Here is a 21,221-nt window from a genome sequence, read left to right on the forward strand (position 1 = left end):
AAGAGCCAGAGCCAAGGGAACACACAGGCATGAGCGTCAGGGCTGTCCCAAGGAGGTTATCTCAAGTTGACCAGCAACAGAGTGGAGGTTGTCCCAGAAAAAAAAGACTTGCAACAGGCAAAGACAAGCTTTTCAGAGGAACTGTAAAAACAAATCAGTATTTCCCAAAATCTCACCTGAGGTTCCCTTTTACGTTTTTTCTCCTTGTCTCTCGATATGTACCCTTTTCTTGAAAGTTGACAAGTTCTTAAAAATGCAAAGCAATTGGGATGCCTGGGTTGCTCAGTGGGTTAAAGCCTCTGCCTTCAGCTGGGGTCATGGTCCCGGAGTCCTGGGATCGAGCCCCGCATCGGGCTCTCTGCTGGGTGGGGAGCCTGCTTCCTCCTCTCTCTCTGCCTGCCTCTCTGCCTACTTGTGATCTCTGCCTGTTAAATAAATAAAATCTTTAGAAAAAAGTAAAACAGTTGTGTTGATTTTTATTTTTTAAAGATTTTATTTCACAGAGATCACAAGTAGGCAGAGAGACAGGCAGAGAGAGAGGAGGAAGCAGGGTCCCTGCCCAGCAGAGAGCCCGATGTGGGGCTTCATGCAGGGCTCGATCCCAGGCCCCCGGGGATCATGACCCCAGCCGAAGGCAGAGGCTTTAACCCACTGAGCCACCTAGGCACCCCAAGCACTTGTGTTTAAAAACATATTACCACCATAAATGAAAAACACCATCATTTGTTATAGACAAAAGATAGCCTTAGAAGTCCACAAAACTAATTCATTCGATACATAACTGTCAGACCCATTTCTAGTTTCTGGGGCCACAGGGGTGACCAAGATGAGAGGGAGATAAATTCATGTCAGGTGCTAACAGATACTGTGCAGATAACAGAAAAGGGACTTAGCAGGGTTACTTTGGATGCGGTGGTGCGGGAGGGCCCCCTTGGATATGTTACTAGAGCTGAGATCCAAAGGAAGTGGCAGAGCGGATCTTCACAACAGAAACTAACAAGGTCATCACATCTCAAGCAGACATGCTCCCTGCAGAAGGCTGTGCTCGAGCGTTGGAGAGGCGGGCTCAGGCGCAGCTGGGACTTTCTGCAGGACAGTCAGGACGGAAGGCGTCCACTTTCTCCAGGTGGCTCCGTGCTGCTGAATTCTGGCTGAACGGCCCAGACTCAATCGAGAGCATCCCGCTTCGGGGAAACTCTGCAGCCCTCGAGAGGGAGGCAGGCTGTCACCACCCCGACTGACAAATCAGTAAACTGAGCCCAAGGAAAGTTAAATCGCTACCCCAGATTAGTTAGTAAAGAACAGAACTGGGACAGGAACCCAGAATTCTCCCTGCACGTCTAGCCCAGGGAGTCCAAGGATGCGCAGGCGGGTAGATCTGTGGGCTCCAGACCGAAATGGGAAGACTCCCAATCCTGCGGTCTGTATTCCAGGCCTCTCGTTAGCGCTTTCCCGGGAGTGGCTTAAAAAGCGGAGCGGTGGAACCAGCGGAGCGGGATGCAGAGCGCGGCCGCCGGGCTGGAGCATGCGCACTAGACCGCCCAGCCTAGACGCTCTCGGCGCTGGGGGAGGGTCACCCGAGGCTGACGTCCGCTACGCCGGCGTCAGCACCCCGTGAAGAGGAGGGCGAAGACTCCATCCGCCATGTTGGATGCCGCAGATTCGCCATAACCTCGCCGGCTCTTTTCTTAAAAAAATAAAAATAAAAAGCAGAGCATCAGCGGGGCGCCTCGTCTTCGCGGTCAGCGCGGGAGGGGGCCCGGAAGGGCCCGAGGCTTTTTTTTCCACCGCGGTGGTGGCGTTGCCATGGAGACGCGGGCGGCAGGTGAGCCGGGCTGGGGGTTGGGGTGGGGATGAGGTGGGGGTGGGGTGCGGCGCGGCGCGCGGGAACCGGTTTCGAGTTTGGAGGCGAGAAGAAGCGCGCGGGCCGCCGGGCGGCGGAGGGATCCGCGGCCCCGGGCGGAGAGCGGACGTAGCCGCGTCCTTTGACGGCACGTTCGGTCGTTGGTGGTATCCCGCCGCCTCGGGGTTTTATTTAAAAAAAGTCACGAGAATGCGGCTCGCTCCGGAGTGAGCGAGGGGAGACTGCGCGCGCGCGCGGGGCCGTTTCTAGGGCGACGGGTAGGGCCGGCCGCGCGCCTGCGACTGAGCGCAGGCGTCCTGGCTGGCGGGAGGTTCGAATCCCGGCTTGCCGGTTCTGGCCTGAGCTCCCTGCCTGGGGCCCCCTCCTTGCCTGGCCTCGCTTTCCTCCTCTGTGAAATGGGTAGCTCCTGTAGACGCATGTAGGAACAGGATTTGACTGCGCTGCTGAAGGACATTTGTGTCCTGTGGAGGGAGCCATAAACTCCAGGCCACGGCGTCGTTGCTGCTGCTGGTGACCGTAGCATGCTGTGATGGCCTGTGGTTTACCCTCTACCTGCCGCCCTGTTCCTCACCCTTTAAAGTTAAATTCAAACGGCACCTCCTCCAGGCGGCCGTCTCTGGTTTCGCCGCCGAACCAACCTCTCTGCGGACTGCCCCAGTACGTGTTGGACTTTCCACTTAACACCTGGTCCAAGACCCTTAACGTTGAGCTTGGGGCCGGTCACCTGTGGTTAGCAACATCGCCCGTGCTCTGGCACTGACCTCAGGCTGTCCGCCGCTCCGTTCTCGCAGCAGTGCTAATTTGTGTCATTCACTGACGAGGGATGAAGGTTCAGAGGGCTCAGCTTCATACAGTTCTAAGAAGACAGCGCCGAGACTCCAGGGAATGAATGAACTAACCTCTTGCCTCTCCAGTCTGGGTTCCTTGCAGAGCCCAGTGACAGCTGCCCCTTTCAGCTTCATCTTCTGAGTCTGTCGTTTCGTACTGAAGCGGTCCTAGTGAGTGTCCCCAGCCGGAGGCTGGAGAAGACACCCAGCGCTGTGTGCTGGCCGTGGGACGCCCCTCCCTCTACGGCTGGGCACGGCCCCCCTCTCCATGCCAGGCATTGGTAAGGAGCCCTCATCCTGGCGTCGTCTCCGATCTGGCGTGTGTGGAGTGTGTGGCAGAGCGGACCCAGAGCTATAGCGATGGTTCAGGACCCCTGACCTACGCCCCCATGCTTTCTTAAGCTAACAATAGGCCTGATGTGCTGCCTTCCCCGTCCCGAGTAATGCCGCTGCTGCTGATACGCGGTGCAAACTGCCCACCTCTCCTCTTTGGGAGTTAACAGTTTTAGAAAAGAAACCTGGGCATTTGTTGTAGTTTCAATTTCCAGTTGGAGCGATCGAGAGATCAGGTTTTGAAATGTAGTATTGTCAACTCGTGATCAGCTAATTTCTGAGAAGAGTTTCCTGTTTTGCTTGGTTGTTAGGTTGATGGACGGGAGCAGGGTAATGCGTGATGGCAGGATGGAGTTGCAGAGGGCCTGTAGGGCCCCGGCTTTAGGAGGTTAGCTGGCCGAGATGGTCATCTCCGTCAATTAGAGATCTGTTACCAAAGGCCTCCCTGCTCAGCCTTTCTCATTTACCTGGGAAAATGGTTCCTATTCCTTTTCTCCCAGTGCCTCATAATTTACAGAACAACTTCTCAAAGATAGCTGTCCTTAAGTAGAATTAAGTTTTTGCCTAGGGCAAGGGCAGTCAAGAATTAGGTATATTGAAAAGACTCCCTTAATTGCATTTCCTTTTATAGATAGTTTCTCTCACGCTGCCTCCCCATCAAGCTGGGCCGATTTAATTACGGAGAGGGGCCTTAGCCTAGAGTGTAGTTTTCTCTTTGTTCTCAGCTGTTTATCCTGTTAAAATTTCATGTCTTTTGAAATTTCTCAAGGGCAGGTGTCAAGTTTAAGGGCTGAAAGGATAGGGAGGGTGGAGAGAACATGCGCTCTGAGTCCAAGAGATCTGCCAATCACCAGATTCCTGACCTCAGGGAAATCACGCCTCTTGGAACCCCTGTGCCCTCCCTTGGACATAATCCTGTTCCCTACTGAGGGCCTGGTGGCTCTGGTGTTTATCTCTTTCTGACCTGGTCTCTGCATTGGAAAGCCTAGTGCATTGTCGTCTACTTGCTGCTTGAAAACATTTGTGGTTGGAAAGGTGGGGTAGACTTTGATTAATTTTTTAAAGGGAAAAAAAAAAAGGAATCCAGGAGAGAAGCAAATAGATATATTAAACATTTATTAGAGATTTGAAGTTGTCTCTCTTTTTGTCAAGGAACGGAAAATATATAGATAATTGAGTTTGCTTATAAAAAGATTATGCTTGGCATATTAACATAAAAAAGGATTTTAGATCTGGTAACAGACTTTTAAGTCACGTAACAAATGGAGCTGCGAAGTGTTGAAGTCTGGAAGGGTGTGCCTTTGTGCCCCAAACTGGGTCTGGGCTGACACAGGCTGGGCAGGGTGGAGACCAGGCTTCAGAGCAGCCCCTGGCTTTGCTGGGGTCCTCGGGGGCTGTGGGGACCCGCTCAGCCATGGTACCTGGAGAGGAGGAGCAGGGGGCTCTGGGAGTGGCATTCTGGAACTGGGGGTCTTGGACGTCCTGGCTTCCTGAAGGGCCTTGTAAGCCAGCCCCACGGCTCCCTGTGGGGCCCTTACTGGCTTCCTTCTCTGTGTCAGATCTTCTCTTTGCCTTACTGCCACCAGATCTTGACTTCAGGGGGGCACCACCACTTCTCTTCCCCTCAGGACCTTACTTTTCCTTCCTTCCTACCTTCCTTCCTTCCTTTTTTCTGCCAGGCTGATTCCTGGGTTCACCCAGATGTTTGCGCCAAACTTTGTGCCAGGAGCTGTGAATGGAAGGTCACGTCTGACACACTGTTTCCTTCTGAGGCTCTGGCACCAGCCTAGCTGTGGAAAAACCCGTTCCCTTAAGAGAAAGTGCCCGGTGCTCTGATGGAAGTGAGCCTTGAGAATTCAGGCCAGGGGATTCTGGGAGGGCTTCCTGAAGGAGGAGGTGCCTGAACTGGAACTTGAGGAGTGAGCAGAGGTACACTGCAAAGGAGTTCGTGGTACCAACACCACCTGTGAGCCACCCACAGGTGTGTTTTGTGTGACCTGGGTGGGGGTTGGGGTGGGAGGCAGGGGTGGGGGTCCTAGGGGTCTATGGGGATGGTCTTTGGAACAGCAGACAGCTGTTGGGGCCTTCTTACGAAACTTTGATCAATGAGAGAATAATAGGACCTGCCAGTTTGCCTCAGCAGCTGCCTGAAGACCATTTCTTCGAGGTGTGGTAATATATAGAGTGAACTGCCCAGGCCGTGAATGGACAGTTTGACCGCCTGTATTACCACACCCGGCAGTGTAGAACTCTGTCCTCGCTCCAGAAAGTTCTCTCTTGCTGCTTCCCACCCAGTTCTGCCCCTCTCCCCAAGCAACCACTGGTCTGAGTAACGTTAGCATAGATGCTGCTTTTCGTAGAACATCATAGAATTCTTCTGTATCTGCTTTCTTTCACTCAGCGTAGAGGTTCTGAGATCCAGGGTTGTGTTTCTTTTATTTTCCATTGTATGGATGTTTATATGACAAACATCTGAGCTTATTTCCGGTTTGGGGTTATTGTGAAGAAAGCTGCCATGACCACTTGTGTCCAGGGTTTTTGTGGATCTGTATTTGCCTTGCTTTTGGGTGGTGGGATGGCTGGCTGGTAGGGCAGAGGTATATTTAACTTTTATTTTTTTAAAGAGTGAAAGAGCACACGCACATTTGCACGCGCATGGGAGGGGATGCGGGAGGGCCAGAGGGAGAGGGAGAGGCAGAAAGAATCTTAAGCAGGCTTCACTCTGAGCGTGAGGAGGGGCTCCATCTCACCACGCTGAAATCATGACCTGGGCGGAAATCAAGAGCCAGGTGACTGAGTCAAGTGACTGAGCTACGCAGGCGCCCCAACTTTTTAAGAAACTTCCAGATAACCTCCTGGAATACTTGTTTCGCACCTGTCGCCACGCAGGAGAATTCCACTTGCTCCATGTGCTCACCCAGCTGGCCTTGTCACTGTTTTTCCTTTGATCTGTCCTTGAGGGAATGCAGTAGCATTTCACTTAATTTGCATTTCTGTGATGATCAGTGATCCTGAGTACTTTTTCTTGGACTTTATCAGCCATTTGTGTATCATCTTTGGAGAAATGTCTGTTTCAGTTTTTTGCCTATTTTAAACATTGGGTTGCTTTTTTTTTCTTTTCTTTTTTTTTTTAATTGTTGGCTTGTAGGAGTTCTATATATATATAGTTTGAATATACGTCTTTTGTCATATATATATATATGTTGTGAATATTTTCTTCCAGTCTCTGCTCGGTTATTAGTTTTTATTTTCTTTTGTTCAGAAGTTTGTAATTGTAATAAATTCTGGTTTACCATTATTTTTCCTTTTATAGGTAGTGCTTTTGGTACCCTAAGAAATGTTCTTGGGGCTCCTGGGTGGCTCAGTGGGTTAAAGCCTCTGCTTTTGTCTCAGGTCATGATCCCAGGGTCCTGGGATGGAGCCCCGCATCAGGCTCTCTGCTCAGCGGGGAGCCTGCTTCCTCCTCTCTCTCTGCCTGCCTCTCTGCCTACTTGTGATCTCTCTGTCAAATGAATAAATAAAAAAAAAGAAAGAAAAAGAAATGTTCTTCTATTTTAAGGTCATGATGATATTCACCTAAGTGTCTTTACTTACTTATTTTTAAAGTTTTATACTAATTGCTTTTAGATTTAGGTCTACCATCTACCTCAAGTTAGTCTGTGTATGGTGTGAGGTACGATCTCCACCCAGGGCCACCCCCCCACCCTCCCCGCAATGTGGATATCCAGTGTTTTCAGACTCATTTGTTGGAAGGGACTTTCCTTCCTCCACTGAATTTACCTTGGACCATTTGTTGAAAATTATGTGTGGGTCCAACTCTGAGCTTTGTGGTCTATTCCATTGTTCTCTCCATTTATCCTTCATCAGTATTACACTGTCTGAATTACCGTAGCTGTATAGCAATTTTTGAAGTTAAAACAGATACATAGAGGGGTGCCTGGGTGGCTCAGTGGGTTAAGGCCTCTGCCTTCGGCTCAGGTCATGATCCCGGGGTCCTGGGATCGAGCCCCACATCGGGCTCTCTGCTCTGTGGAGAGCCTGCTTCCTCCTCTCTCTTTCTCCCTGCCTCTTTGCCTGCTTGTGATCTCTGTCTGTCAGGTGGATAGATGGAATCTTTAAAAAAAAAAAAAACAAACCAGATACATAGGAGGACATTTTTTGGAGGGCAAACATGCAGGCCAGAGTAAGACCCATCATTAGTGCCATCATAGTAAAGCCCAGGGTTGATGGCACTCATCCCAAGGCAGTGGCTGTGGGAATAGAGGTGAGGGCAGGTTCAGAGAAATAGTTGAGAGGGGAAGCCCATGGGACTGGTGATTGATTGGGTTTTCCCTTAGAGACCAGCAAGCCTTCCATCTGTGTTTGCTTTTAGGGAAGGAGGAGTGAAGAACCCAACAGGCATAGGGATCTGAAACTTCCAGGCTTAGCGCATCTCTGGTCCCTAAAAAGCAGAGCTCTGGTTCCTTCCTGCGGTGGCAGAGAGAAGGCCTTTGAATTCTCCCTGTTTTTATTTTACTTTATATCTTTAAGACTTTATTTATATATTTCAGAGAGAAAGAGAGACGCAGGAGCACAAGCTGTGGCAGGTGCGGGGGGGATGGGAGAGGGAGAAGCAGAGGCCCCACTGAGGAGGGAGCCTGACGTGGGGCTTAATCCCAGGACCTGAGGATCATGACCTGGGTGAAGGCAGACCCTTAACTGGCTGAGCACCACGCCCTGCCCCCATGCCCTTCCTTCTTTTTATTTCTGAGCTTGGTCAAGGCACTGGGGCAGCACTGGGCAGGTTGCCAGAAGCACCGTAGAAGACCCATCCTGGGGACTGAGACCCTGTCCCTGCCACTTTGAAGAGTCCCCTGGGGACGACTGTCTGGTGCAGCCCTCCCTGAGGCGCTGTGGTTGGGAGCCTCTGAGGGCTCTGGGACTCTGTCCTGAGCAGGAGGGAGCCCTGCCCCGACATCCCTCCCCCTGGGCCACAGGTGGGGAGCCAAGCTCAGGTAATTCAGGGAGTAGGGGCCCTCGAATGGAAGAAGCAGGTGGAGGTCCTGGTCTTGCTTTCTCAGGGCTGTGGGACCTTGGTGGGTTGGGGCGCCCCTGTCACCTTGTATACAAATACAGCTCCTGTTGTAAAGATCTGGGAGAGGAGGTGTGGGAACACACCTGGCGCATGACAGGCTCCTTTCCTTTTTTCCACCATCCGTCTTTTCCTTCTGGCTCTCAAGCCTCGCCTTCCCCTGACCGTCTTCTACATTTCAGTAGTGTCCTTGAGAATTAAATACATAACGGAGGGATTTTGTAATAATACACAATAAAACGTGAAACAGTGGCCTGACCCTTTACGAAAGCAGACAGTTGCTGTGGGGGAGTCAGCGGGGATCAGTCACGTGTTTCACGTCTTGTTAGTTTATTCCACACAAAAGCCTTGCGAAGTGGCCGGTTCATCTCTGCTTTGCAAACAAAGAAGCAGAAGGTCAGGCGTGGTGACAGGGAGCTCTGTGGTCACTCAGTATTGGCACCGGCAGCCTGGCACACGTTGGGCCCTTGAGCCGTTAGGGAGGCTCCTTCTGGGCCGTCTGTTAGGACCTTGCCTGGTTCCAGAACCTGGGCTGTAGGTGTGAAGGTTTGGGGTCTGCTGTTGGGCCTGGCAGCTGGGGGAGACCTGGGTCACCCAAGATGAAAGTGTCTTCCTGCTGCTGCTGACATGTGTCCAGTCCTGCTGTGTTTGCGAGGCCTCGGCTGAGGCCTGAGCCTTCAACGGCTCACACTGCACTCGAGGAAAGGTGCTCCCAGAAGCTGGGCCTTGCGGGGGCCCCCAAGAATCCTGTTCGCAGGGAACTAGCTCACAGCCACGGAGAAGACGAAATCAGTTAAAAGATGAGCAAAAGGGGCACCTGGGTGGCTTAGTGGGTTAAAGCCTCTGCCTTCGGCTCGGGTCATGATCTCAGGGTCCTGGGATCGAGCCCCGCATCAGGCTCTCTGCTCAGTGGGGAGCCTGCTTCCTCCTCTTTCTCTGCCTGCCTCTCTACGTACTTGCAATCTCTCTCACAAATAAATAAATAAATAAATTAAATTAAATATTTAAAAAAAAAAAAAAGATGAGCAAAATGTTTGAGAGAGGTTTTACAGAGAAGCTGATACAAGTGGGTCCGGCACATGGGCAAGGATGCTTAACGTCATTGTCGCAGGGGAGATGTAACTTAGAGGCACGACAGGATGGCATTACACATCCACTAGTGGCTGAAACTGCAAAGACTGATGCCACCCAGGGTGGGTAAGAACAGGGAGTCCCCAGAGCACCCCTGGGTGGGGGCGGGGAGGCAGGTTGGTGCAGCCGCTTTGCAAATCCTTTGGAGGCAAGGTGTCTTGCCGCATCAGACACAAGCTCACCGTCTGACCCAGCAGTCCCACTCCTCCGTAATTGCCCCAGGTCAGCGGAACGTGTGTCCATGTGAAGATACGTGCGCGTGTTTGTAACTGCTCCGTTTGGGGAAGCCCCACGTTGGAGGCGCCCCAGGTGCTCGTCACCCCAGGAATCGCTGCACACGTCGTGGTCCAGCCGTGCGACAGAACGTGGCTCGTCAGTGCCAGCGAGTGGACTGCTGATGCGGCAGCATGGATTCGCCTGAGAAGCACGTCACGGGAGGGGCGCCCGGCCGGCTCGGTCCGTAGGGCGTGCGGCTCTTGACCTTGGGGGTTGGAGGTTTGAGCCCCACGTTGGGCATAGAGGTTCCTTAAAAATGTAATCTTAAGAAACCGAAGCCAAACCAAAGCACGTTACGCGAAAGCACCAGGCACAAAAGACAAGACCCGCGGTGAGCACGTGGAGAAGCCAGAACCCTCGTGCGCTGTCGGGGGCAACGTGAGTGGCGTTCATTGTGGAGACCAGATGGAGGGTGCTCAGAAAAGGAAAACGAGAGCTACAGCGTGACCCAGCGGTCCTGTTTCTGTGGACCGCCCCAGAACCCCCGGGCTCCGGGTCTCCGAGGTGTGCGGACGCTGTGTTCGTAGCATCATATACAGTAGCATCAGGATGTCCGCTGACGGGTGAGCGGCCGAGCGGAATGTGGTGCGTCCGGACACGGGGCAGGACCCCTTCCTCCAAAGGAAGTTCGGGCGCGTGCGGTGACATGGATGAACCTTGAGCCCCTTGTGTGAAGCGAAGGCCGCCCGGGAGGCTAGATGCCCAGCCGGTGACCGTCCTTAGGGAGGCTCGTGGAGCGGCCCGGTTGCGGGAAACACTGCAGAGTTCGCTGCAGGCTCGGAGGAGGTCGGACTGGGGTGATTCTTTCATGGGAATGGGGGTCACCTGGGAAGATGAAAGGTTCTGGAAACAAGCGGTGGGGCCGACTGCACAGCAGCAGGAATGTGCTTAATGCCACTGAGCTGTCCACTTAGACATGGTCAAGATGATAAATTCTTTATTGTACTATGATTGAAAACAACAGACTGATTTTCGGTTTTCAAAAATTCTAGAAAAGGCAGAACGACAGGGCCAGAAAGCAGTCCATGGTTCCCAGGAGCCATGAGGGAGTGGCATGGACTGCAGGGTCCTGGGGGAGCTCTGTCGTGTGTGTTCTCGACCGTGGGGATGGTTCCACAGCCACATGCTCGTGCATCAGCTCGCTGAGGTGTGTGTGTGTGGGTGGGTGGACAGTGTCAAGGTTGCTGCTGCCTGGGGTGGGGGGAAGGCCTCCCCAGCACCTTTGGGTGACATCAGAGCCGTGACCAGGGTGGCAGGAGGGCAGAGGGCAGAGCAGGGTAAAGGCACAGAGGGAGGCACGAAGGACGCCAGCAGGGTGAGCTGCCTCCGTGAGCCCAGGGTCCCTCCCTGACTGTCCACAGTGCCTTCCGTGTTCAGGGCTGGGCCCCAGTGCTGAGTCCGGACAGCCCTCCCTCGCCCTGCCTGTCCACTGCCTGAGTCTGGGGCCCCCCCATCCCGCTGCCCAGCCACCATGGTGGGGGGTCTGGGGGCGCCCTGGAGATGAAGGTGCCGGAGGGTGGCAGCAGCTGTGCGGCGTCAGAGACCTCGCTTGGAGTTTCGGCCCCACCATGCGACAGTCCTCAGGGCTCCCTGGGGGCTGTTTCCATTTCTGTATCGTGGGAGCGCATCCTCTGTGAGCAGCTTGTTCTCCGACGGGGGGAATCCCGTGAAGGGTGGCCTCTCAGGCTGGTGCTCAGCTGGGTGCCTTCAAGGGGGCCCCGAGGGCTTGGGGAGCTAGAGCGTGCCCAGCTGAGCACAGGGCCTTCGTGGGCTTGGGAGAGATTCCTGGAGTCCCTGCTGGAGACCACTGGGCTGTGCTGTTGGCCTCCACCCCTGGATGCCTGGCATCCCTGGGCCTCTGCTTGCTACCTGGCTGCCGCCTTGGCCCTGCAGTAGTAGGACCTGAACCTCACCTTGGCCGCGAGCTCCTGCCCCTGCAGCCTGGCACCAGCAGAGGTGCTGCACTGCCTCGCTCCCCTGGAGGGGAACCGCAGCCCTCCTTCTCTGGGTCTTCCTGCTTTTCTGGCAGAGTCCAGAAGCGTCCACTGTTGGGGTTTTAACCTGACCCATTGCCTGCCAGAATTTGCTCTTGACCTGGAGTGGGGTTGCCTGCACTCGGGCGGACCCAGCTTTTGTCCTCACTTCCCTCTCTGCCTTACGGGGCTGGGGGTGGGGAGCCCTAGGAGGTCCCTGGACTTTCAGGGAGATTGTGGGGTCCTGGTTGCCAGAGTGCCAGGAGCCCTGAACGCTGGACTCCGATTTTGCTTTTCTCATGCCTGTCTCTCCCCTCCTCTGCCTCTTTCTCCTCTTCTCAGTTTTTAGAAGAAAGTCATCAGGGAACCATTGCATGCTGTAATTTTCCTTTTGATTTTTCCTGAGTCCTGCTCTCGAGTCAGAGGCCACGTGAGAAGTGCCCACGTGAGAGGCATGGGTGGGGAGTCAAGCTTTCGTGGCGGGAACTGGGCAGAAGGGACGGAAGGACCTCAGGGAGCAGGGAACACGGATGGAATCAGGGACTGCTTCCTGGCTGGCTTTCGGGGACTGGGTCAAGGGCAAATGGGTATCCAGGAGGGCACTGTGCCCTTGAGCCCTGGTGGCCCCCAGGAGGCCTGTCCTGTTGGTTGGGAGAAGAATCCTGGGCTGGACATGGTGCTTCCATTGACCTTTGGGGTTCCTGGCCAGAGCGGCTCAAGGACGGAGAGAGTCTGGAATTCTTGGCTGTGAGGTGCACTGGTGGGATCAGGGCATCGTTTGCTGTTGCTGCTATTATGTTAAACAAGAATTCCTTAGCACACCCGCTCAGGTGTCTGAGCATCGCACCCCGTCCCTCTGACCCCGTCCCTCTGGCCGTCTCGCTGCCCCTCTTGAGGTTGCCTTCCATCTCTCCCTCTCTCTCTGCCTGTTCTGCTGCTGCTGCCATCAGCTGGGCGAGTCTCTGGGTATGTTCCTGACCAGCGCCGGTGACAGCCTTATGTCCATGGTTCCTAAACTGTGCCTGTGGGTGTGGTCTGAGCCGCTGAGGGGGTGTGACATGAGGTCCTGTGGTTCAGGACTGGGCATGTTCCTGGTCGTTGGTGAGTTTCTGGACTGAGGACATCCCAGAATGTCCCTCACGCCCTTCACCTGCCTCCTCCCTCCTCTCCAAAGCCCTGGAGTCGAGTTGCAGCCGTAATGCCCTTTGACCCGCTCCTAAAATGTTGCCAGGGTTTGTGTCCTCAAAACAAGGACATTCTGCCACACAACCAGCTTCCGGTGATCAGAGTGAGACTGGAGCATCGACACAACGCTCTTCAGATTTTGCCGATGGGAGTGCACTTTCCTCGGTTTCAACAATTCAACCAACAACAATTCAACCATTCAACTGGCGGAGGCCGCGGCTCCGGCCCTGCATTTGGCTGCCATGTCCCTTCACCGTCTGAGCAGGGAGCGGTTCCTTTGTCCTTGTGTTGCGCACACTGAGCGTCTTGAGAAGTGTGGCCCCGTGATTTTGTAGAGCATCCCTCCCTCGGGCCTTGCACGAAGTTTTGTCGTGATGGTGCTCAGATCCCGCGGTGTGGGTGTGGGCGTGAGTGCCACGGTCGAGGCCCTGCCATCAGGAGGCGCCCTGCCCTTGGGCCCCGTGTGCCTGGGGTGCAAGTGAGGGGTCAGCTTCTCCCGAGGTACAGTATAGTTACTGTTCTTCTCCTTGGTAATTGGCTCACGATGCAGCATTTCGAGACCCGGTCCCTGTCCCGCCCCTTTCATTTCTCAGACTTTGTCCACCCCTTGGTTTAGCTTCCGCTGATGAGTCCGGCTGGACCCCGTCATCACCGACGCTTGCCAGGAGACGGGTCTTGAATGCCGTGATATCTTCTGCATTTATTCCGTGTCCGTCTTTGTGAGCAAGAGTTTCCCATTTTTTTATGAATCTGTGGACTCATGAATTCTTTATTCAGTGGTTTTTAATCCTTTACATTGTTGAATTTTGTGACCCGACTTCCCCAATATTTGGCTAGCTGAAGCCTCTTTGATGTGCCCCGTCTTTCTCTGAGAACTTCTTTGGTCTCTGAACAACAGGACATGCCCTCTCCAGCTCTGGAATCGGCTGTGTCTGGAGGAGAACGGGTTGAAACGGAGAGCGGTATTGAGAATTGGAGATGTGAGACTGGGGGAGCTCATGATGGCCAAAATGTCACTGACTGGTCTTGAGCACAGTGGGGAAATGGGTGCATGTGTGCACGCCCACCATGCAGACGCGTGGAAAGTTCACATGTGGCTGACATCTGTATCTGTGGATCTTTTCCAATTCCAACCCAACAGCCCCGGGTCTACTCTACCCTTCCCTTTCGGTATCTGTAACTCCCTTCTCTGACCCAGGAGACTGCCTCCCGGTACGCACAGCAAGTAACTTATTTGCTCAGTCCTAGGATCTACTAAAAATAGTTTCCAAATTGCTAACCTGTGTCTCTGGGAAAGAGACCCACTAACTCGAGTTCAGTATTTAATCGGATCTCTGTGTCTCTTTGACCTGGGGCCAAGGGGGTGCAAATGCAGGCTTCCCAAGTGACCTGGCTTGCCCTCCCCAGCTCTTCCCTCCCATTTCAGTGCAGGTATGGTGCTCATTTTGGTGGTTTTTTTTTTTTTTTTTTTTAGATTTTATTTATTTGATATAGAGAGTGCACAAATAGGGGGACCAGCAGGCAGAGAGAGAGAGAGAAGCAGGCTCCCCACTGAGCAAGGAGCCAAATGTCCTCGATCCCAGGACTCTGAGATGATGATTTGAGCTGAAGGCAGGGTTTAATCAACTGAGCCATCCAGACGCCCCTATGTTGCTTATTTAAAGTCTGGTTCTGTTTGATTGTTTCTGTTTGTATTTCATTTTAGGGATTATCCCCATACTTGCTTATTTATTATTTTTCTACTTAAATGCGTGAATGTTTGGGTTGAGTGTATTTCTTGTATTTCAGTGAAAGGACTGACTTTTGCTTCTTTTTTGGGGTGGCATAGACCGGGGAGCACAGAGATGACCCGAGGGTATAAGTGTCCAGGAAGGAGCAGAATTCCCTTAGAAGCTGTGCGGCTGAAGTGGGACGTCCCTTTGCTGGGAAGCGGGGGTGCCCTGTGCAAACCTGGACCCTGTTCTGTCTCACAGAGCATCTCACCTCCAGGCCCTTCGTCTGGGTCTGCTTTCTCTTCAAACCAGTGTTCCACATGCTGTATTTAGTCCCATTTTACAAAGTTGGGAGACCAGAGCAGTGAAGTGCTTTCCCCCTGCTGGGGGCTGGCCAGTGGCTGTCCCACCTGGAGCTCATGGGGTCTCTCCCCAGCACAAGGTCTTAACTTGTTTTGCCAGGAAGTGAGAATGAGGAATGAGGTGGTTAACATCCTCAGGGCCTTGTAGGTGAGCGATCTGGACTCGTTCTAGTCCTCACAACAAAGGAAATCAGCATTATTTCTCTGTTTATAGGTGCATATCTTTATTAGCCTGTAGCATTGATCTTTTTAAGCTTTTAACTGTATCTTGAATGAAATAAAATTGATGTTTTTAGAGCATACAGTCTATTAGGGGAGACAGAGGTTAAACAGACACACCATTAAATACACGATCACACGTTGTGGTAGTTGCTGCTGAAGTGAACACAGGGAGGGCGAGACTAACCGAGACCTAACATATTGAAGGGGTTTAAGAAAAGGCTGTCTGAGAAAGTGAGGTTGGAGCTGAGACTTGAAGAAAGGTTCTCGAACTAAAACAAGTCTGCTAGGCAGACTGCAGGCACCTGCCAGCCCTCCCCACTTTGTAGAATTTCAAGCCTGCGGCCCTGAACCAGCGCTTGGATGCCAGAGTTCTCCTTTGCCCTTTATTGCCCCCTAGGGGACACACGTGTGTGTGTGTGTGTGTGTGTGTGTGTGTGTGTGTGTGTGTATGGACCTGCGGCTGGCGGTTTGAGAGACACTTGCCTGGCGGTTTGAGAGACACTTGCCGGGGCCAGGATTGGCCTGGCCTGTGCCAGGCTGGGGGACCCATCAGGTGTGGCTGAAGGGCTGGGATGCCAGCTTTGCAGGGTAGAAGACCCCTAGGACCACTGGATAGCCTGTTCAGATATAGCTGGAGGGGCTGGCCTTGCCAGGGTCACCCTCAGACTGCTCTAGCTGGAGCCAGGTCAGGGACAAGGACAGTTGTCTGACCTTCTACAGTTCCCAGCTGTGTAAACATGAACGGTAGCTGCCGGACCCTGAAGGTGAGGGTCTGGTAGGGCTGTCTGTCCCGTGCAGACGCTGGCCTGGAGGCCGGATTCAGGCACCTCTCTGTGCTTTCCACAGCGGAGTATGAAATTCGACCACAAATAAAACCATAGTCACTTTAAATTATCCTCATGAGCAAAGTGGAACGGTCTGTATCTTCCTCATTTCTAAATGTGCCCGGCATAATGTGTGACATACATTAGGCACTTACTAAATGTTGTTTTATGAAGCTAATGAGCATAAGTTAAAAAGGGCTTTTTTCCCTAATAGCCCAGGCATTTGGAGAATATACCTAATACTTCACATCTTAGTTACTAGGAAGAGTGGGCCGGATCAATTTGGTAGGCGGGGGTGGTGGCTGGTGGGATTTGGAAAACTCTTTTCCTACTGGCTCTTCCTGCTTAATTTAAAGCTCTTCTGGAATTTGAAAAAAACAAAAAGCAGAAAAACCAAAAAGAACAAAAAACTGTGGCATGGCTGGATATTAGAGGACAGTTCTTTCTCCAAGAATTAATTTTCAAGTTCAGACTAATTTATCACTGAGACTCATCTCAGGCTTTCATAAGTAGTGCAGGCATTTACAATTTGAAGTTGAATTTGCATGTTTGCCCTGTCTGCCTTCAGTTCCTGTCCAGGCTTTTATTTTATTGAATCTCTTTTGATTATGACCCCAGGATCCTGGAGTAGACAGGCGGCTTCTCAGCCTATGACAGTAATAAATGAAAATACCCCTTTGTCTTCTCCCTCTCCTGTAACAGTGTGGACGGGGACTGGTCGACAAGGTCTAAATGTACTAATTTCCTGTGTAGGTTTTCCTAACTCGGTGGGTCCCAAAGATGTTGGGGTGGTAGAGGCCCTCTCCAGTCTTTCTGGATGCGGGGGAGTGGAATCCACATGCCGCGATTCTCTGATCTGCAGTGGGAAAGTTGCCTGGGGTTCTGGAAACAAAGTGAATACTGGATTTGCGTCTAGTGCAAACTTTGGTATGTTGTAAGTAGAAAATATATGCTGGATTTCGAAGACTTGGTACAAAAAGAAAAAGAATGAAATTTCTCATCGATCTTTTACCCATGGAGTATAAGTGAAATGGTAATATTTTGGATCTCCTGGATTGCAAAAGACATGTGGTTAAAACTGATTTTACGTGTTTCTTCTTGTGTTCCTGTGGCTGCTAGAGAGTTTGAAATCACACCGGGGCTCCCGTTCCTGTAGGCGAGTGGAGGCTTGCAAGGGTGTCTTGAACCCTGGTGGCTGAGATGCAGTCCCTCCAGAGCCGGTCCTCAGGCAGGAAGAGCTCCCAACACATGATAGCACAGAACATGCGCTGAGCCCTCTCTAACCCCCTGAGAGGCTGTGCTTACGAGCCCGCTTTACCCATGAGACTGTCCAGCTTGAGCCCAGAAAATGTAGTCGTGTGCTTCCCTCCCTTCCTGTCACCTTGTACCCCTGCTTTATGTGGGCCGGCGTGCATTGAACAGAAGCCTTGCCCAGGCAGGAGAAGGGTTGGGCCAGAACCAGCCTTTCTCAGGGCTTTGTGTTTGCCCGGGTTACCAGCGGTGGGGCATGAGTAGGCAGCAGGAATGGGGACCGGGCAGGTGGCATCTTTGCTAATGGGTGCCAGGCCATGTACTTGGGGTGATGCTGAGAAGAAGCTGAGTTCCTCTTTAGAATAATGTGGGAAGCAGAATGAGGAAACAAGGGCTGGACAGGTCTAATCAGAAAACAGGCCTGGTCGTTAAACATGGGCTACAGTGACCCGGCATCTCCTGATTCCTCGGGTCCTGGCTCTTCCTTCCCCTGTGGCTTGGGGTGCAGCAGGGAAGACACCGTGAGTAGAATCTGAGCTCCTGCTGGGGAGGGAGGAGGCTGGGGAACCCCACCAGGTTGTCTGTCCACAGCGGAGTCCACACCCTTCTTATGGGATCCACGTCCCCATCTCCTGCCGTTCAGGTCCCTCAACCTGTCCCCCAAGAGCCAGTCTGTCTCAGACTCTGGAAGTGTGAGTCTGGGCCTCTCTGCTTCCTTTCCCCGTTCGCCCAACTTCTTCTGCCCTCCTTGTGGTGCTTTCTCTTCCCAGAGCCTTGGGTTCTCCTCCTTGTCGTCATTTACGCTGGGTGGTTTATGTCCATTCCTCAGAGAGCTTCTGAGTTGCCTGCATCGTTTCTTTTCCTAAGGGAAGCATGTGTGAGTGTGTGCATCTGTGTTACACGTGTACGTGTGTGGATAACACGTGTCCGCACACACATTATGCATGCACAGCTCGTGTGTGCCACGTGCATCTAAGACATGTACATGCAGGTACGTGTTATGTACACGTGTGCATCTCTGTGCCTGTGTGTGCCCGTGCGTGTGTGTGTGTGTGTGTGTGTGTGTGTGTGTAGGGCCCCCATGCTGGCTTCTCTATGGGATAGTGTCTGTGGTAGGAGCCACCAAGCACATGGTTCGTAGCTTTAGTCAACCAGCCCGACTGCCCTGGGTTTCAGAGAACCAGTTCTGTTCTGCATCTACACCGCTTTTGGCTGCCTGCAAAGCCCTTTTCCCACTGGTTCCCCATGACACCCCCCCCCATTGTCCTCATGAGGTCAGCAGGCAGCTTCAGTGGCCTCCTCCTCTCACTGAGTGCCTGCAGCTTTGGGAAGGGAAAAGTTGCCCCATCGCTTGGAAGCTGCGGTGTGGGCGGGGTTTGAACCCAGAGCTTGGGACCTGCAGCCCTTTCCCTTCAGAAGTGAGATAAAAGACTCCTCAGAAATACAAAGGAACCAAAATAAACCAATACAACAAAAAAACTGAACACTGGGAAGTCAGAGGCCTGGTGGCCGCCGTGGGCATTGCTGTCTCCCTCAGATGTCCTGTAAAACTCTGCAAGATGTCACACACTTCGTGTTTCATGTGGAAATGATCCCAGAGATGCAGTTGGGGCCACCTCCATCCTTAGTACGGGAGGACCCCTCGCCCCCCGCCCCATTCTCAGATCTTCACACAGATCTGCTGGGGTGGAGAGTGGAGAGCTAGAGAAGTGGGCTCTTGTTCACGCGTGTTACTTGTGGTGCCTTCCCAAGGAAGGGGGGCAGCTCTGCACTTTGGATTATGTTAAACATGCATATACTCCATTGCCCGAAGCTCGCGCTCCGGGAGTGCTTAAAAATAGCTTAAAAAAATTCTGCCAACTTTCAACATGGAAGAAATGTGTATGCATAAAATTATAATGCAACTGTTGGCCCAGCGTTAATTATAGCTGATCCTGAGCATTTCTTATCTTATTTTGTTAATCCAGTTCCAGCAAAGGAACACCCATAGGATTTCTCCCTCCCGTTGAATAAAAACCTTAACTTGGTGAGTTACAGAAGCTGGTGTGTTCATCAGCATTTATGAGGGGTGTGATAATACCACAGATTAGGGCGCGCCCCTATTGGAGCTTCAGTCCCCCATCCTCGGAGCTGGGAGGGCACCGGGGAGATGATTTGTGGGTGTAGGGTGTGGGTGGGAGGGCAGGTGCTTGTAGGGCCTGCGGGCTGTAGTGGAGGCGCTGTCGGGTGGGACTATGTCCACTCCCTTGCTTGGGCCCAGGGGGCACTGTCACTGAGGCTCAAAGACCCCGTTTCATTTGAGGGCCACTTCTCTTCTGGACCTGTAGAGATTCACAGGCTTCCACAGAATCTGTCATATGGTCGGGGGGACCCAGTAGGGGATGGTGTATCCAGGCCCTGCCTCAGGCTGGTGCACTTCCTACTGCTGGTCTTTGAGGTGTTGGTTCCTGACCTGGTCCTGTGTGGTGCCCCCACAGCAGACGAGGAAACAGACCCTCAGGAGACCCGCAGGTGCCAGGGACGCACGGCTCCTTGGGCAGAGGAGGCTTCACGCCCGGGTCTGATCGTCATGGCTGCCCTCTCTCTCACCTCCTGTGTCATTTTAAATAAGAGATCCACTTGCAAATCAGAATCTGCTTTTTTCCTTACATTTTTTTCCTTTAAAATTTGCTTTTTTCAAGTTGATATATAGCATACATGTAGAAGGGTGTTTATAGAATAGACAAGTCTATGAGTTCACAGACAGAATTCCTTGTGGATCCAAGCAGAGCCCCACCATACCCAAGAAGCCCTCGAACCCAGCACCTGCCCAAGGGTAGGTAACCCCATCCCGACTCAAAACAGTCCAAGAGGAATCTTGTTGCTTTTGTACACCATGGGAATGGATGCTCCCGTGTCTTCTGAGTCAGGCTTCTTCAGCTTAGCTGCATTCTTTCACACAGAACTATGGCTGTAAATAGGAGAGCACCGTAAGACTTGAAAATAACTTTAGTGCAGATTGAGAACTGGCTAGGCAGTGGTTCTTTGCGATGAGGACAGAGGGTCCCTGGTTGGTGTTGGGTCTGATTCACCTGCTGGGCTGGCCAGGACTGGGCTGCCAGGATGGGTCCTCTCCCCACTCAAAAAGCAGCAGTAAATGTCACGTGGTGACTCATTTAGCCTGGGCACTGGGCCTGGGATGTGTTGGGGTGTGCGCCCCCGCTGCATGACCTGGCAGTCTCCTCCCTGGGCTCGGCTCACTCATCTAAAGTGGGGATAGCAGAGGGGCTCCTGGGTGGCTCAGTCGCCTAAGTGTCTGCCTTTGGCTCAGGTCATGACCCCAGGGTCTTGGGATCCAGTCCTGCCCTGGGAGCCTGCCTCTCCTTCCTGCTGCTCTTGGGCTCTTACACTCTTTCTTTCTCTCTCAAATAAATAATATCTTCAAAAAAAGGGGGGGGGAACATCGGCCCCTCCCCCGCTGGATTTATGAGAAGGTTAAGTGGGTGTGGGCAAACTGTGGTGCCTGCCAGAATTAGGGATCAGGAGAGGTTAGCCACATTTTCCTTGTGGTCCACTTCTTCTGCCTGGTGCATGGAAGCTGCAGTGCCCTGATGGACCACCAGAGGGTGCTGCTAGCACGCGTATGGCACCTGCTCCTTTCCTCCTGTGTGTTGGTAACAACGCATGTTTTTGTTTTGTTAGTGTGTGTGTGTGTGAGCGTGAACGTGTGCGTGTGCGTGTGCGTGTGTGTTTTCTAAAAAAAGCTCTTGGTCCTGCATGTGGTGGTTCCCTGTTGCATGGCTGTGCAGCGGGCATGCTTATTACCTGTGTGGCCCTGGGGAGGGGGTGGCACCCACGTCTGGCGTACTCCTTTCCCAGCGTATTGCTCCCTGGAGTGAATGGCCGTCGTGAATTATAACACACACACACGGAGAGCGAAGTCCCTCTTTTGGTGTAGCTCCTCTTCCTAGTTGTAATTAATCCTTAGAAAAGTCTCTGTAACCATGATGCGGGCTGTGGGCTGGGGACCCGGGCGTGCATTCCTTGCAGTGACTCGATGTTGTATCCCAGGAAATAAACACGTCTGTCCCAGCACAGTGTTGGCCGCCAGGCGGGTGGCCCATTGGAAGGTCTTGGTCAGGTTTTGACTTTGTGATTTATCTGGAGGGGCTCCTTGGCAGCCGGCTAACTTCTCAGAGCCCTATCTTTCT

The 21,221-nt window shown here is 52.7% G+C and overlaps 1 protein-coding gene across 1 annotated transcript in view; it reads left to right on the forward strand.

The window, feature by feature from the left end:
- The first annotated feature begins 1,471 nt into the window (after nucleotides 1-1,471).
- Nucleotides 1,472-21,221, forward strand: part of ZFAT (zinc finger and AT-hook domain containing) — a 180,439-nt gene continuing 160,689 nt past the window's right edge. The window contains exon 1 of the mRNA XM_032873487.1: nucleotides 1,472-1,825. Coding sequence (XP_032729378.1) covers nucleotides 1,807-1,825 — 19 coding nt within the window. The 5' untranslated portion in view covers nucleotides 1,472-1,806. The remainder of the gene's footprint in view (nucleotides 1,826-21,221) is intronic.

This window comes from Lontra canadensis, unplaced genomic scaffold, assembly GCF_010015895.1.
Source record: "Lontra canadensis isolate GAN:19392208 unplaced genomic scaffold, GSC_riverotter_1.0 scaffold49, whole genome shotgun sequence".
In the NCBI taxonomy this organism is placed as follows: domain Eukaryota; kingdom Metazoa; phylum Chordata; class Mammalia; order Carnivora; family Mustelidae; genus Lontra; species Lontra canadensis.